The 17,151-nt window shown below is 43.2% G+C and overlaps 1 protein-coding gene across 18 annotated transcripts in view; it reads right to left on the minus strand.

Annotated features, from left to right (window-relative positions):
- NEB (nebulin) overlaps nt 1-17,151 on the minus strand; it is a 124,703-nt gene that overhangs the window by 66,942 nt on the left and 40,610 nt on the right. For all 18 annotated transcript variants that reach the window (XM_057415572.1, XM_057415556.1, XM_057415557.1 and 15 more), the window contains exons 47-66: nt 14,913-15,224; nt 13,674-13,877; nt 13,229-13,333; nt 13,026-13,133; nt 11,496-11,807; nt 10,256-10,459; nt 9,810-9,914; nt 9,607-9,714; nt 8,370-8,681; nt 7,139-7,342; nt 6,695-6,799; nt 6,492-6,599; nt 6,046-6,357; nt 5,090-5,293; nt 4,212-4,316; nt 3,405-3,512; nt 2,549-2,860; nt 1,956-2,159; nt 1,385-1,489; nt 799-906 (exon numbers count right to left, since the gene is read on the minus strand). In XM_057415572.1, the coding sequence (XP_057271555.1) occupies nt 799-906; nt 1,385-1,489; nt 1,956-2,159; nt 2,549-2,860; nt 3,405-3,512; nt 4,212-4,316; nt 5,090-5,293; nt 6,046-6,357; nt 6,492-6,599; nt 6,695-6,799; nt 7,139-7,342; nt 8,370-8,681; nt 9,607-9,714; nt 9,810-9,914; nt 10,256-10,459; nt 11,496-11,807; nt 13,026-13,133; nt 13,229-13,333; nt 13,674-13,877; nt 14,913-15,224 (3,645 nt within the window). The remainder of the gene's footprint in view (nt 1-798; nt 907-1,384; nt 1,490-1,955; nt 2,160-2,548; nt 2,861-3,404; nt 3,513-4,211; nt 4,317-5,089; nt 5,294-6,045; nt 6,358-6,491; nt 6,600-6,694; nt 6,800-7,138; nt 7,343-8,369; nt 8,682-9,606; nt 9,715-9,809; nt 9,915-10,255; nt 10,460-11,495; nt 11,808-13,025; nt 13,134-13,228; nt 13,334-13,673; nt 13,878-14,912; nt 15,225-17,151) is intronic.

Genomic DNA, 17,151 nt, shown 5'->3' on the forward strand with positions numbered 1-17,151 from the left:
GAGAAAAATATTATTTAGGTTCTGCTACTGTTTTATTAATTTTAACATAAAAATTATTTTTATTACCCATATCATTATCTCTGATTTTTTACATAACTATATCACACTTCAACTTAACATTTCATGTCACATGTTAACAAGGTTGATATTCCACATTCTTTAACTATTACGATTAAAATGTAAAGATTAACTTATTTAAAAGCTTATTACAAAACCCCAGTGAAGATAGTCTTAGGTAGTTAATACTAACAGTTTAAGTATCAATCTTGATAGAAAAAACAAGGATCACAAAAAACTGTTATCATCCGTTAGTGATGCTTCCTCATTCCAGAAGCAAAACCTGTCATAGCAATCTTGAATTTCAATATTACATTTTAACAGAAGTGTAATATTTTTCCCTGAGGAAAAGACAGCAATTTATAAGATTTATTTAGAATTTATTTACTAATATATCTGGTTTGGGGACAGATTTTAAAGTATTTCCTATTTTTAATCAGAAATTAATTTGACTAATACTAGCATAGACTCGTACACCTTATTGATCATCTCATTTCAATATCCATGGACATCAATGGAACTATCACAGGGGGCACAGAAATAACCCTCACAATTATTTATTATTGCGATATATACCTCATGCGTAAATGGCTACCCATTCCTTTCATGCACTAAAAGCATGCAGTAGAATCACTGGATTTCCATTTTATTTATTCTATAAAGCTAAGGTATTACAGTAGCAAACAAATGATTCTTTTCCATTACCAAATCCATATAGACATGATTAAAAACCATGCTTACGTCACTGGCAATCTCTCTGGATGCTTTGGCAGATTGAATAGGAATGGCATCAAAACGCAAATCATGACCCTTCTTCTTCGACTCCTCTAAAGCTAGTCTGTACATTTTCTGTGAGAAAAATATTCAAATTTTTCTTTCAAAACCAAAATCACACTTCAGTTAAGCACATATGTGTAATAAAACAAATTAAGTGCTTAAACAATACCGTCAATGTTCAGGCAACTTAAACATTTGAAAACAGCTCTATCTTCTCTAGAAAATAAAAATATGCAGATTTTGTAATTGTATTGTAAATGCCTGGAAATGTTAAGTAATTTAGGGAAGGCAAAGCAAGGAATATTCTGTAAGTTAAATTATTTATTTCCATACCTTGCTATAGAAATGATTTCTCATTTATAGCAGGTAATATATTTCAAAAGCCTAATTAGACACCAGCATTTTAGTGAAAGAACAATTCTAACAGTGGAGCTGGCAATTTGTGAAACTAGACAACTTAACAGTATTGTAATATTAATCAAACTCAGAGATGACAAAATTGTACTTGACAGAATAAAAGGATTTCTGACAACTCTTCAGTTTTACTTACCTGACTGTAGTTTATCTGGTTTTGTTTAGCTAGCAGGATTTCTGGTGTGTCAGGCATGACATGAATCATAGTCTTATCTTTATTCCATGCTTCAGTGTACAAATGCTAAGAAAGAATAAAGAAAGTGATTAAGATTGCATTCCAAAACAGGTCAATATTAGTCAGGTAAATCACAGAGCACACTAGGTAAAATTATAGAAAAAATAGCATGAATAAACAGTTAGGTATTTGATCAGGTAGAGATACCATTATTAAAAAGAGATTTACCTGAGGAAATTCAACAACATTTAGAAAACTGCCACATTACTTAAGAATGAGTAAACTGAAGTATTATTACTGCTCACTGCAGAGACAAGTCAAAGAAAAGATTAAAATGTAATATGCAGAATATTATAAAGTTGAGGCTTCAATTACAAGTCTTGATAGTTTTTACTAAAATAAACAGAACACACTACTTGAAAATACATGATTTCTTAACTTCAGCATTACCTGTGATCATTATATTTCTAGTCCTGCACCCAGAGGTGAGGCAGGGACTACTGACACGTTACCTAATCGAATCGACACTCACCTTATTCATTGTCTCTGCATTCTGCTTGGCTAAGACCATTGGTACAGAATCCGGGATGCTAGTAAACTTAATTGTGTCCGGCGGCTGACGGTATACTTTATCACTCAGGATCTCTGCCGCCTTTTTGGCTTTCTCAACTTCTGGGGAACCAATTGGGACCCAACCAATGCCTCGTAACCACTGAAGGTCAGACTTGTAGCAGTTCTATTACCAAAATATACATAGGTTATTCTAATAATCGTAATGAAATTTACATAGTGCATCTTTTCACAGTTAAGCAACCTCACTATCAACTTTTAATTCAAATAAATTCAAAATCCTAGAGAAAATTTTAGGAAAAATAACTGCACACATATACATTAAGAGTGATACCATTATCCAAATTTCACAGAATGGCAGATGATAAAAAGCCCAAATTATGGAATTAAAGAATTTAAATATCAGTTAGTTAAAATATCCTATTGGAGACAGAAGTTTCAAATTAGCAATGAAATTTAATCTTGAAAATGTCATTCTACCACAGTGATATGTGATCCACCTATGTAAAATATCAAATACATTCCTCAACAGAAATGAAATCAAAAAGAGCTTACATCACTCTGCAGATCATAGGCTTGCCTAGCATGGATAACATCATTCTGGTCTGGTAGACAGATCCACTGATGCAGATAGTGGCGGTAATCAATGTCACTGACCAGCCCCTGGCATTTCTTGGCTAACACAATTCCCAGCATGTCCACTGGGCTACTGAAGTGTGTCTTTGTCTTCTCAAAGGCTTTCTTGTACTCCCTGTCACTCTGGATCTTGGCTACGTGCATTGACCACATCATCTTTGGATCATCCTCTATGTTACGGGCTCCAATATGGTGGCCAAGCTGCTTCCGATAGCCTTCCTTGTACTTGTACTGAAATATAAATCAAGATAGTATATTTCTGCATTACCTACTAATATCAGTTACTCATATTAAATATTTCTAATAATAAACTCTTAAGATTACTCCATAGCCAAAGTCAAAACAACGCAAACTGTCAAAGCAATTCTGGGGCTAATAATATCAATTCTCACATTAAATTTTTGAGATTTGAGTTAGAACCCTAGAGATTTTTAAGTAAGCTTTTTGATAAAAAAACTGTTCACTCACATTAGTGAGAAATAAACCTCTTATTAAACATTTGATCTTTATCAAATATAATAATATACATGTTCTTAAGATTTAATTAAGGATACAGTTATGAGCTATAAAATTGATGAGAGGCACTATATTCTCCTTATAACTTCTCAAACTTTTTACAATAAAATCTTTAAACATATATAATAATTTGCTTCCCAAAATCTTATCATTTGGGATCACAGTTTAATTGAAATGCTTTTTTCAGATTCCAGCTATATGTTTCAGGTTGCAGAGATCAAATATCATCACACAAAAAAACAAAACAGTAGTTTCTTACATCACTGGCAATTTGCCTGGATGCTTTGGCAGCTTGGATGGGGATAGCATCACTTCTCAAGTCGTAGCCTTTCTTTTTGTCCTCTTCCATGGCCTGCTTGTAGAGTTTCTAGGTGAAGAATTAAACAGTGAGATTTATGTAAGTTCATTCCATATATTGCATTCTATGCAAAACAAACTGTTTGTGAGTAGATTTTTAAAATTGTGTTAGGATTTATTCCAACATAGCTTTATCTAACTTTCTCAACTCAAAGCCCCAGATCAGTAGGTGATACAAATTCATAACAAAGTAAAAACTTTGCTAAATACATTTGCTAACAATTTTTTTTTTCTTTTACTACTTTAAACAACATGGACTACAATTTACAGATAAACTATTGTTCTATAAAGTGAAGTAAAACTTACTTTTTAAACCACTTCTTACTGACGTGAATTTATTTGCCTAAACTAACACCAAACATTGGGATTACTGCTCTTCAGAACTGTGCTGAAAATTACATTTTTGGTATTTCCAAGGGTGAAATTAATTTTGTACCTTCCTAACAGTATGCACACTGACAGAAAGGACTCCCAGAAATTCACTGGAGACACACAGCTTCCCATGGAATTTATTGTCAATACTGCTCACTGTTGTATGTATGCACTACTGTATAAATATCAAAATTGTGTTTTTAAAGTCACGATTTTGAGGATAAATATTGGGGGTTTCTTAAAGAAATTGATGGTATCATCAATACAAGGTTTATCAGAACACTAATGACCCAGCCATTAAATAGACCAGTTACATTTGGAGAGCTCACACACTCACCACACTGTAGTTTTGCATGTTCTGTTTTGCCAGTATGATTTCAGGTGTGTCAGGCATTACATGGATTTGTGTCTTGTCTTTATCCCAGGCCTCAGTATATAAACGCTGTAGCAGAAATAATGTATGTTAAAGGGGAAGAACAATGGTGACTACTTGGAGACCTCCTAAAACACAGGAAGAATTAAAGACCTGTACTCAAAGCCTAAAAAAAAAAAAAGAAAACCCAAAACAAAACCCCACCTTATTCCTTATATAGCAATGAGATTTTACATTCATTCTGTAACCTGTATATTAAGTATCTAGAGAATTAGTAATGGAGAAAAAATTCTGTTCAAAAAACAGTGTTTAGAAGAAAAGGGACAGAATACTCATCAGACACACAGAGATCTAAATGCTAAGGACAAGCCATGCTTGGAAGAGGAAATGGTTTCATTGACATAAACAGGGTTGAGATCAGGGCCACAGATTAAGAAAACTCTTACATTAAGTACTACACTGAATTGTTTAAAATAGGAATGCTTTAAAGACTGACCTAACACAAGTACTTTATTAAGTATTTATTTATTTAATAAATCTAGATTTATTAAACAAATTGATATATTAAAAATTAAAGTTAGGTAACATATTACTAGATACACAGTATAGTGCGTGGAAACTTCACAGTTGATAATTCAAATTTAAATCAGTAATTCAAAAGATATTGTTTAATTAGAACTTACTGAAAATAAGTTACCTGACAATTACCAAAAACGTAACTTACACTTTCAAAGCCTTGCTGCACAGTAATCTGATATAGCAATCACACATTTGTATTCCTAGTCCTGTCTAGAGTTTACGCAGGGACTGCTGATGGGTTACCTAATCGAATCGACACTCACCTTATTCATTGTCTCCGCATTCTGCTTGGCTAAGACCATTGGTACAGAATCAGGGATGCTCGTAAACTTAATTGTGTCCGGAGGCTGACGGTATACTTTATCACTCAGGATCTCTCCTGCCTTTTTGGCTTTTTCAACTTCCAGGGAACCAATTGGGACCCAACCAATGCCTCGTAACCACTGAAGGTCAGACTTATAGCAGTTCTACCACCAAATACAAATACAGCTGTCTCATTAATATTGCCAGTTAAACATTTTACATATACCATGCAACTAATTATTACTTTCTATATGTTGTCTTCCTCCTACTTCAATCTGCAAAACCATCTTTGTTAGGAAGATAGACTGAGAACACATATGTGTAATATGTGACGACATGTGAAGGCACATATCTGTGTTCAAGAGGTATTTTTCATCCAGAAACATGCTGGAGAATGGTCAAAGAGCAATAGATTATAACAAAACCCTGGAAGTCAGCAGAAACTTTTCCTGTAATATTTGTTCACAATAAATGCATAGTCACCCACTTAAAACAACAGCTCATAATGTAAAACACCTTCTCCAAGACAGAACAAAGTAATTCCTTCCAATAAAGAGGCTGAAATTTAAAATAATAATAAAAAAAAACCTAGGCAATTTCCTATTTATATACTGTTAACTCTGCAAAGACTGACTATTACAAAGGAGTATATGCAGATAGATCTAGTGTTCAGCTAACTAATAAGCTCTTTAGAAACTGCCCTAATACTCACACATACTGCAACTCACACAGAGATTCAATCAGCCCAAAAAATCCAATGACCATGCAAGGAATGGAAAAGAAAAACATAAAAAAACATAATGTGAAAAAAAAACACCCATTATGTGACACAGACACGTCAAGCAGCTTCCCTATTTTAGAAAAAAAAAAAATGACATACAATTTAGAACTCCAATACTTATCGCTGAGTACTCACATCACTCTGTAGATCATAGGCTTGCCTAGCATGGATAACATCATTCTGGTCTGGTAGACAGATCCACTGATGCAGATAGTGGCGGTAATCAATGTCGCTGACCAGCCCCTGACATTTCTTGGCCAACACGATTCCCAGCATGTCCACTGGGCTACTGAAGTGTGTCTTTGTCTTCTCAAAGGCTTTCTTGTACTCCCTGTCACTCTGGATCTTGGCTACGTGCATCGACCACATCATCTTTGGATCATCCTCAATGTTACGGGCTCCAATATGGTGGCCAAGCTGCTTGCGATAGCCTTCCTTGTACTTGTACTACAGACAAAAAAGTGTTCAGAGAGATTTAGATTAGTTTTCATTTCATGACAGAGGTTAGAAGCCCTGCATTCAATTACGAGCACCCAGAAACTCGGCAAAAGGTGGGCCGATAAAGGCTCCGCTGTACTTACATCACTTGCAATGTCTCTGGAAGCTTTAGCAGATGTGATAGGAATGGCATCTGCTCGCATGTCATAGCCCTTTTTCTTATCTTCCTCCATCGCAAGTCGGTACAGTTTCTGGAACAGAAACAACCACTCCCCTCAAACAACACTGCTTTCCAGGCCACAGCTGTGTCCAGGGATGGATGCTTAACCCCAGCTCAGCCACCTACCTCACTGTAGTTCACTTTGTTCTGCTGGGCCAGCAAAATATCAGGTGTATCCGGCATAATGTGAATGCTGGTTTTATCTTTCTCCCAGGCTGACGTGTACGCACGCTGAAAAGAACAAGTCCAACGTGAAAGAAGGCCAAGCTAGCACATGGCAACAAACTCAAACAGCAAAGTAGATCCAGGAACTGAAGACAGGGGACTCCACTTTGCAATGCCTCAGGAACACCTCTTCTTGACCCAAAACCTCCTAAAACTACACCATTTTCTTTTTTACCCTGCGCCCAATAACACGTAAGAGAATTTGATCACAAACAACAAAAACAAAGACCCCATGCAAGAGGAGGCAATATCCCCATTAAGACACCCAGGCCTCGGAAGGAGAGAACACAGCATCTTGGGCCATGCACCTATTCTCCTCAGGATAAAAACACAAGCAAAGCTCACCTGGTTCATGATTTCAGAGTTGTGCTTTGCCAGAACCATGGGCATTGAGTCGGGAAGACTCGTGAATTTGATGGTGTCCGGGTGTTGCCGATACTTCTTGTCACTCAGGATGAGGCTCGCCCTCTTATTCTTCTCGTCGTCCAGCGAACCAATCGGGGACCAGCCAATGCCCCTCAGCCATGTAAGGTCAGACTTGTACACATTCTGAAAGGACAGGCAAGGACACAAAGCTGCTCAGCATCCTCCTCACGCCATGCAACCACTCCTTCTGCCAAGGGAAGCTCTGCCGACGAAAACACATTCCCCGGGTAAACCACTTACCACCAGAAAAGGGACTCCCATTAAGCTCAGATCCACATAGCCTGCCTGCCCACACCTACAGCAGCAAGAGCTAGTGCCAAGCCATCCACATACCTTCCACCTCCATCCTCCTCATCTCCCTGGGAACCAACTGCCACACTTGGCCATCTCCAGCTGGCAGAGCCATCAGAGAAGCCTTACACCTCATCACCTAACACTCTTCGTACCATTTGCCTCTGCACACCTGGCATGCCTTTGACCACTGACAGTCCTGCAGAGGAAAACATTTGACTCTGTTGCCCTCCCCCTGCCATACACAACTACAGACACCTGCAACAACCCTTCCCCAGAATGCTCAAGGCAAGACAGGGCTCTTCTGTGACCATCACGTATGACCACACACTAACACCAGCACTGGCCATTCCTGACAAATCTCAGCAAAAATAAAGCTCGACTGCTGCGACCTCTCCTGAACTGTCAAATCAGAAACTAATGAGACCCGGAAGAGAAAGGCTGAAACTGTACGTTTCTTTTCAATAGAAATACAGGGGGAATGGCACTAAACTGTCAGAGGAGAGACTAAGATTAGGTATTAGGAAGAAGTTCTTCCTTGTGAGGGTGGTGAGCACTGCCACAGGGTGCCAGGAGAACATCTGGGTGCCCAGTGCCTGCAAGTATTCAGGGCTTTAAGCAACCGGGTCTAGTGGAAGACTGGTTCGTACTGTAGAAGTCGTGGGAAGTGGAGATCATTGAGGTCCCTTCCAACCCCAAACCATTCTAGGATTCAGCAAGAATTTACCTACACCACACAGTCTCAGCCCCACAGAAGAAGCATACACTTATGCTCCCCATCTGGACTTGCTCCAAGAAAGGAATACTACTGACCAAAGTTGTTTCCTGGTTTTCACATGGACAGCAAGGAACAACTTACATCACTCTGGAGGTCGTACACTTTCCTGGCTTGCACAACGTCATTCTGGTCCGGCAGACAGGTCCACCGATGCAGAGGGTGCTTGTAATCAACATCACTGACCAGCTCCTGACATTTCTTGGCCAACACGATTCCCAGCATATCCACTGGGCTACTGAAGTGTGTCTTTGTCTTCTCAAAGGCTTTCTTGTACTCCCTGTCGCTCTGGATCTTGGCTACGTGCATCGACCACATCATCTTTGGATCATCCTCTATGTTACGGGCTCCAATATGGTGGCCAAGCTGCTTCCGATAGCCTTCCTTGTACTTGTACTATAGCAAAAAGGAGTTCAATGACTTTTAGATAAGTTTTCTTTCTCTCCATAGCAGCCCCTAAACCTCAAACTCTCTACAAGTTAGCATCTGACACCAGAGACAGTGAAAAGCAAGAAAGTTTTAAGATGATGGACTGCAGAGTACAGCTGCAAAAGGATTCTTATAACATTATCTGCCTCATATGCCTTCCACATTTTCCAGACATTCCATGCCTGTAAATTAGGAGATACTACTCAGGATCAGGGAGTAAAAAAGGTCTTAACATAATGGCAGCAATACAAGAGCCACAAATCTCAATGAGTAAACTAAAAGGAAATATCAATTAGTAACCCCCAAGATAGCACCCAAATAAACTACAATTATATCTATTTAGGAGATAAAAAATGAGGAACATAAAGACAGAATAGGAAGATTAAGTGTAGACAGTAGTTAAATTAAATAAATATTTATATTAATAAATAAAAATAACAGAAAAAATATTTTATTTTACCCTGCCTTTATTTTCGACACTAAAAATAGGTTGGGGTTTTTTGCTACCATTGTGCAGTTCAGCTGTGTCTACTACCAGGGGCATGCAGGGTGCTCACAGTGAGGGCCGGACTCCTCCTCACAAATCCACCCTGAATGCTCAAGGTGATGCTGCCACAAGCCCCGCAGGGGCATTGCTTTGGATTACGTCCATTGCACAGATCGCACACATACTCTCCCCACCATCTGCAAATTCCCTAACAACACTGCACACTGACAGCATGCAGGGCCAGCTACATGCAGACCCTCCAGAATCAAAATACTTATGGACTGGCTGACTGGTTATGACACGTAAGTTGGATCCATGTGGCTCAGGTTAGAAGCCCTGCATTCAATTACATGCACCCGGAAACTCTCTGAAAGGGGGGGCCGACAGGGGCTCCCCTGTACTTACATCACTTGCAATGTCTCTGGAAGCTTTAGCAGATGTGATGGGAATGGCATCTGCTCGCATGTCATAGCCCTTTTTCTTATCTTCCTCCATCGCAAGTCGGTACAGTTTCTGGAACAGAAACAACCACTCCCCTCAAACAACACTGCTTCCCAGGCCACAGCAGCGTCCAGGGATGGACGCTTAACCCCAGCTCAGCCACCTACCTCACTGTAGTTCACTTTGTTCTGCTGGGCCAGCAAAATACCAGGTGTATCCGGCATAATGTGAATGCTGGTTTTATCTTTCTCCCAGGCTGACGTGTACGCACGCTGAAAAGAACAAGTCCAACGTGAAAGAAGGCCAAGCTAGCACAGAGCAACAAACTCAAACAGCAAACTGGATCAAGGAACTGAAGCCAGGAGGACTCCACTTTGCAGTGCCTCAGGAACACCTCTTCTTGACCCAAAACATTCTAAAAATACACCCTTTTTCTTTTTTACCCTGCGCCCATTAACACATAAGAGAATTTGATCACAAACAACAAAAACAAAGACCCCATGCAAGAAGAGGCAATATCCCCATTAAGAAACCCAGGCCTCGGAAGGAGAGAACACAGCATCTTGGGCCATGCACCTACTCCCCTCAGGTTCAAAACACAAGCAAAGCTCACCTGGTTCATGATTTCAGAGTTGTGCTTTGCCAGAACCATGGGCATTGAGTCGGGAAGACTCGTGAACTTGATGGTGTCTGGGTGTTGCCGATACTTCTTGTCACTCAGGATGAGGCTCGCCCTCTTATTCTTCTCGTCGTCCAGCGAACCAATCGGGGACCAGCCAATGCCCCTCAGCCATGTAAGGTCAGACTTGTACACATTCTGAAAAGACAGGCAAGGACAACAAAGCTGCTCAGCATCCTCCTCACACCATGCAACCACTCCTCCTGCCAAGGGAAGCTCTGCCAACCAAAACACATTCCCCGGGTAAACCACTTGCCACCAGAAAAAGGGACTCCCATTAAGCTCAGATCCACATAGCCTGCCTGCCCACACCTACAGCAGCAAGAGCTAGTGCCAAGCCATCCGCATACCTTCCACCTCCATCCTCCTCATCTCCCTGGGAACCAACTGCCACACTTGGCCATCTCCAGCTGGCAGAGCCATCAGAGAAGCCTTACACCTCATCACCTAACACTCTTCGTACCATTTGCCTCTGCACACCTGGCATGCCTTTGACCACTGACAGTCCTGCAGAGGAAAACATTTGACTCTGTTGCCCTCCCCCTGCCATACACAACTACAGACACCTGCAACAACCCTTCCCCAGAATGCTCAAGGCAAGACAGGGCTCTTCTGTGACCATCACGTATGACCACACACTAACACCAGCACTGGCCATTCCTGACAAATCTCAGCAAAAATAAAGCTCGACTGCTGCGACCTCTCCTGAACTGTCAAATCAGAAACTAATGAGACCCGGAAGAGAAAGGCTGAAACTGTACGTTTCTTTTCAATAGAAATACAGGGGGAATGGCACTAAACCGTCAGAGGTCAGAGGAGAGACTAAGATTAGGTATTAGGAAGAAGTTCTTCCTTGTGAGGGTGGTGAGCACTGCCACAGGGTGCCAGGAGAACATCTGGGTGCCCAGTGCCTGCAAGTATTCAGGGCTTTAAGCAACCGGGTCTAGTGGAAGACTGGTTCGTACTGTAGAAGTCATGGGAAGTGGAGATCATTGAGGTCCCTTCCAACCCCAAACCATTCTAGGATTCAGCAAGAATTTACCTACACCACACAGTCTCAGTCCCACAGAAGAAGCATACACTTATGCTCCCCATCTGGACTTGCTCCAAGAAAGGAATACTACTGACCAACGTTGTTTCCTGGTTTTCACATGGACAGCGAGGAACAACTTACATCACTCTGGAGGTCGTACACTTTCCTGGCTTGCACAACGTCATTCTGGTCCGGCAGACAGGTCCACCGATGCAGAGGGTGCTTGTAATCAACATCACTGACCAGCTCCTGACATTTCTTGGCCAACACGATTCCCAGCATATCCACTGGGCTACTGAAGTGTGTCTTTGTCTTCTCAAAGGCTTTCTTGTACTCCCTGTCGCTCTGGATCTTGGCTACGTGCATCGACCACATCATCTTTGGATCGTCCTCTATGTTACGGGCTCCAATATGGTGGCCAAGCTGCTTGCGATAGCCTTCCTTGTACTTGTACTGCAGGATTGAAGAAGCTCAAGTCAGTTTTAGGACAGCTCTTCTCCCTTCTGACACTGGTCTGTAGCAGCATCTCTGAGCATGCACTTTTCTAATGGTGTCTGGCAAGATCACCACCTGAAGAGGCGACTAAGTGCCTCATAGCCTGACTGTGTCCTACAAACTTCCATCCCGTGCCATGTCTACACTGGGACACAGGAGGTGCATGGAGCCCAGACAAGAACTGTAACACAGCTAGCTCAGGAACCAGGAGGTCTGCATACCAAAAGACAGGCTCTGCACACAACCTAAAACATCCCCAGTCAGGCCACTGAGAGGCCTGCTCAGCAGCTGGGATGGAAAAGTCAGGGAAAACCACTAGACTGCTCCAGCAGGCAACCTGGGCTTCCATCTGCACAGTCCTACCGGTACTCACCCATAACAGCCCATAGCAGCTGGCATACTGCACTGCTCCAGGCTCTCCTGCCCAGTGCTCAGGAGTCTTATCCTCCCAGCCCAGTGTGTGCACTGAGGTGCAGGTTTACAGCCACTGAGTGGGAAGTGACAAGAAAGTAACAAGTGACAAAGCACTCTTTCCCTTGCCTCTCAGTGAAACCTCACGTAAGACTCCGAAGAGATCAAACTCATTTCCTTCCAGTCAACAAAGGAGCCTTTAACTACTGAATATCACATGAGAGATTAAATTCGGATCTTGCAGAGCTGAGACCTGAAAAGATACTCTCTGGCACTGCAATGACTGGCCTCCAGTGACTCCACCCACCCCTGGACAGAAAAGATAACTGCCCAGTCATTACACAAAATCTGGCTTGATTTTTCGATCCAGTTGTCCATCTCAACTGCATTGCTGTAATGTCAGGGCATACAGACCCGCCATACTGGCGGCAGAAACACATGTCACAAGTCCAGCCCGAATGCTCAAGGTGATGCTGCCACAAGCCCCGCAGGGGCATTGCTTTGGATTACGTCCATCGCACAGATCGCACACATACTCTCCCCACACCATCTGCAAATTCCCTAACAACACTGCACACCGACAGCATGCAGGGCCAGCTACATGCAGACCCTCCAGAATCAAAATACTTATGGACTGGCTGCCTGGTTATGACATGTAAGAGCTGTTTTGGCTCCATTTGGCTCAGGTCAGAAGCCCTGCATTCAATTACAAGCACCCAGAAACTCTTTGAAAGGGGGGGCCGACAGGGGCTCCCCTGTACTTACATCACTTGCAATGTCTCTGGAAGCTTTAGCAGATGTGATGGGAATGGCATCTGCTCGCATGTCATAGCCCTTTTTCTTATCTTCCTCCATCGCAAGTCGGTACAGTTTCTGGAACAGAAACAACCACTCCCCTCAAACAACACTGCTTCCCAGGCCACAGCAGCGTCCAGGGATGGACGCTTAACCCCAGCTCAGCCACCTACCTCACTGTAGTTCACTTTGTTCTGCTGGGCCAGCAAAATACCAGGTGTATCCGGCATAATGTGAATGCTGGTTTTATCTTTCTCCCAGGCTGACGTGTACGCACGCTGAAAAGAACAAGTCCAACGTGAAAGAAGGCCAAGCTAGCACAGAGCAACAAACTCAAACAGCAAACTGGATCAAGGAATTGAAGCCAGGAGGACTCCACTTTGCAATGCCTCAGGAACACCTCTTCTTGTCCCAAAACATTCTAAAAATACACCCTTTTTCTTTTTTACCCTGCGCCCATTAACACGTAAGAGAATTGATCACAAACAACAAAAACAAAGACCCCATGCAAGAAGAGGCAATATCCCCATTAAGAAACCCAGGCCTCAGAAGGAGAGAACACAGCATCTTGGGCCATGCACCTACTCCCCTCAGGTTGAAAACACAAACAAAGCTCACCTGGTTCATGATTTCAGAGTTGTGCTTTGCCAGAACCATGGGCATTGAGTCGGGAAGACTCGTGAATTTGATGGTGTCCGGGTGTTGCCGATACTTCTTGTCACTCAGGATGAGGCTCGCCCTCTTATTCTTCTCGTCGTCCAGCGAACCAATCGGGGACCAGCCAATGCCCCTCAGCCATGTAAGGTCAGACTTGTACACATTCTGAAAGGACAGGCAAGGACAACAAAGCTGCTCAGCGTCCTCCTCACGCCATGCAACCACTCCTCCTGCCAAGGGAAGCTCTGCCAACCAAAACACATTCCCCGGGTAAACCACTTACCACCAGAAAAGGGACTCCCATTAAGCTCAGATCCACACAGCCTGCCTTCCCACACCTACAGCAGCAAGAGCTAGTGCCAAGCCATCCACATACCTTCCACCTCCATCTTCCTCATCTCCCTGGGAACCAACTGCCACACTTGGCCATCTCCAGCTGGCAGAGCCATCAGAGAAGCCTTACACCTCATCACCTAACACTCTTCGTACCATTTGCCTCTGCACACCTGGCATGCCTTTGACCACTGACAGTCCTGCAGAGGAAAACATTTGACTCTGTTGCCCTCCCCCTGCCATACACAACTACAGACACCTGCAACAACCCTTCCCCAGAATGCTCAAGGCAAGACAGGGCTCTTCTGTGACCATCACGTATGACCACACACTAACACCAGCACTGGCCATTCCTGACAAATCTCAGCAAAAATAAAGCTCGACTGCTGCGACCTCTCCTGAACTGTCAAATCAGAAACTAATGAGACCCGGAAGAGAAAGGCTGAAACTGTACGTTTCTTTTCAATAGAAATACAGGGGGAATGGCACTAAACCGTCAGAGGTCAGAGGAGAGACTAAGATTAGGTATTAGGAAGAAGTTCTTCCTTGTGAGGGTGGTGAGCACTGCCACAGGGTGCCAGGAGAACATCTGGGTGCCCAGTGCCTGCAAGTATTCAGGGCTTTAAGCAACCGGGTCTAGTGGAAGACTGGTTCGTACTGTAGAAGTCATGGGAAGTGGAGATCATTGAGGTCCCTTCCAACCCCAAACCATTCTAGGATTCAGCAAGAATTTACCTACACCACACAGTCTCAGTCCCACAGAAGAAGCATACACTTATGCTCCCCATCTGGACTTGCTCCAAGAAAGGAATACTACTGACCAACGTTGTTTCCTGGTTTTCACATGGACAGCGAGGAACAACTTACATCACTCTGGAGGTCGTACACTTTCCTGGCTTGCACAACGTCATTCTGGTCCGGCAGACAGGTCCACCGATGCAGAGGGTGCTTGTAATCAACATCACTGACCAGCTCCTGACATTTCTTGGCCAACACGATTCCCAGCATATCCACTGGGCTACTGAAGTGTGTCTTTGTCTTCTCAAAGGCTTTCTTGTACTCCCTGTCGCTCTGGATCTTGGCTACGTGCATCGACCACATCATCTTTGGATCGTCCTCTATGTTACGGGCTCCAATATGGTGGCCAAGCTGCTTGCGATAGCCTTCCTTGTACTTGTACTGCAGGATTGAAGAAGCTCAAGTCAGTTTTAGGACAGCTCTTCTCCCTTCTGACACTGGTCTGTAGCAGCATCTCTGAGCATGCACTTTTCTAATGGTGTCTGGCAAGATCACCACCTGAAGAGGCGACTAAGTGCCTCATAGCCTGACTGTGTCCTACAAACTTCCATCCCGTGCCATGTCTACACTGGGACACAGGAGGTGCATGGAGCCCAGACAAGAACTGTAACACAGCTAGCTCAGGAACCAGGAGGTCTGCATACCAAAAGACAGGCTCTGCACACAACCTAAAACATCCCCAGTCAGGCCACTGAGAGGCCTGCTCAGCAGCTGGGATGGAAAAGTCAGGGAAAACCACTAGACTGCTCCAGCAGGCAACCTGGGCTTCCATCTGCACAGTCCTACCGGTACTCACCCAGAACAGCCCATAGCAGCTGGCATACTGCACTGCTCCAGGCTCTCCTGCCCAGTGCTCAAGACTCGAATCCTCCCAGCCCAGTGTGTGCACTGAGGTGCAGGTTTACAGCCACTGAGTGAGAAACGGCAAGGGGCAACACAATACTTTTTCAAAAATGTACATATTGAGAACTTTTAGAAGAAAATTAGAGATGAAGCAAAGAAACGAATCTTTGTGGCTGCTGTCTACTAAAGTCAACCCAATTAGGAGCAAGACGCTGAGGAATAGTTCTTTGTTCACCTGGAGGGAGCATTACACTTCGAGTCCCTCGTCCTGACAGGGGATTTTCACCATGTGGACATGTGTTGGAAAAACCATACAGCAAACAGCAAGCAGTCCAGGAGACTTCTGGAGTGCATTGTAAGAGCTTCCTAACATAGGTGATTGAGTCCTGACCAGCAGAGAAGCATTGCTGGAGCTGTTGCTCACTCATGTGAAAGAATTTACTGAAGAGGTCATTATTGGAGAGAGCCTCGGCTGTTGCAATTGCGCTCTGGTAGATATCTCAATAACAAGGATACAGGACAAGTAAAAAGTACAGTCAGTACCCTAAACCTCAGAAAGGCAAACTTTCAGTTGGTTAGGGTGCTAGTGAGTGGGATACCTGGGGATAGTCTCCTCAGAAATACAGGAATAAACGAGAGCTGGAGTGTGAGGTGTCCCTGCCCATGGCAGGGGGGTTGGAACTAGATGATCTTAAGGTACTTTCCATCCCTAACTATTCTATGATTCTATGATTCTACTTAAAGACATTCTCAGGGCACAAGAGTTCTCCATCCCAGTATTTAGGAAGTCAGGCAGGAGAGGTAGGACACCAGCTTGACTAAGTGAAGACCTATTAGCCAAACTCAAATGCATAGGCAATAGAGGCAAAACCAAACCAAAACCAAAATCCATAGGCAATGGGACACACATCCTGAAGAAATTATAGAGATATGGTCAAGGAGATCATCGAGTGGATCAGGAAAGCTAAAGCACAGTTGGAGCTGAACTTGGCTAGGGATGTAAAAAACAACAAGGAAGGTTTCTTTGGGTAGATAGGACAACAAAGGAAGATGAAAGAAACTGTACCCCTGCGATGAATGAAATGGGAGACATGGCTACAACTGACATGGAGAAAGCTGAGGTACTCAACAAAATTTTTCCTCCGTCTTCACCAGCAAGTGCTCCAGCCACACCACCAAAGTCACACAAGGCAAAAGCAGGGACTGGGAGAACAAAGTACTGCCCACGACCTGAGAAGATCAGGTTCAAGATCATCTAAGGAACCTGAAGGTGCACAACTCCATGGGACCCGATGAGATGCATCTGTGGGTTCTGAGGTAACTGGCAGGTAAAGTGGCCAAGCCATTATCTATCCTATTTGAGATGTCATGGCAATCTGGTGAAATTCCCACTGACTGGAAAAGGGGAAACATAGCCTATGTAAAAAGGCAAAAAAGAAAGGCCTGGGGACCTGCAGGCTGGTTA

Source organism: Pezoporus wallicus, unplaced genomic scaffold (genome assembly GCF_028554395.1).
Source record: "Pezoporus wallicus isolate ANWC-B61680 ecotype Strahan unplaced genomic scaffold, APGP_CSIRO_Pwel_v1 contig_736, whole genome shotgun sequence".
Lineage (NCBI taxonomy): Eukaryota > Metazoa > Chordata > Aves > Psittaciformes > Psittacidae > Pezoporus > Pezoporus wallicus.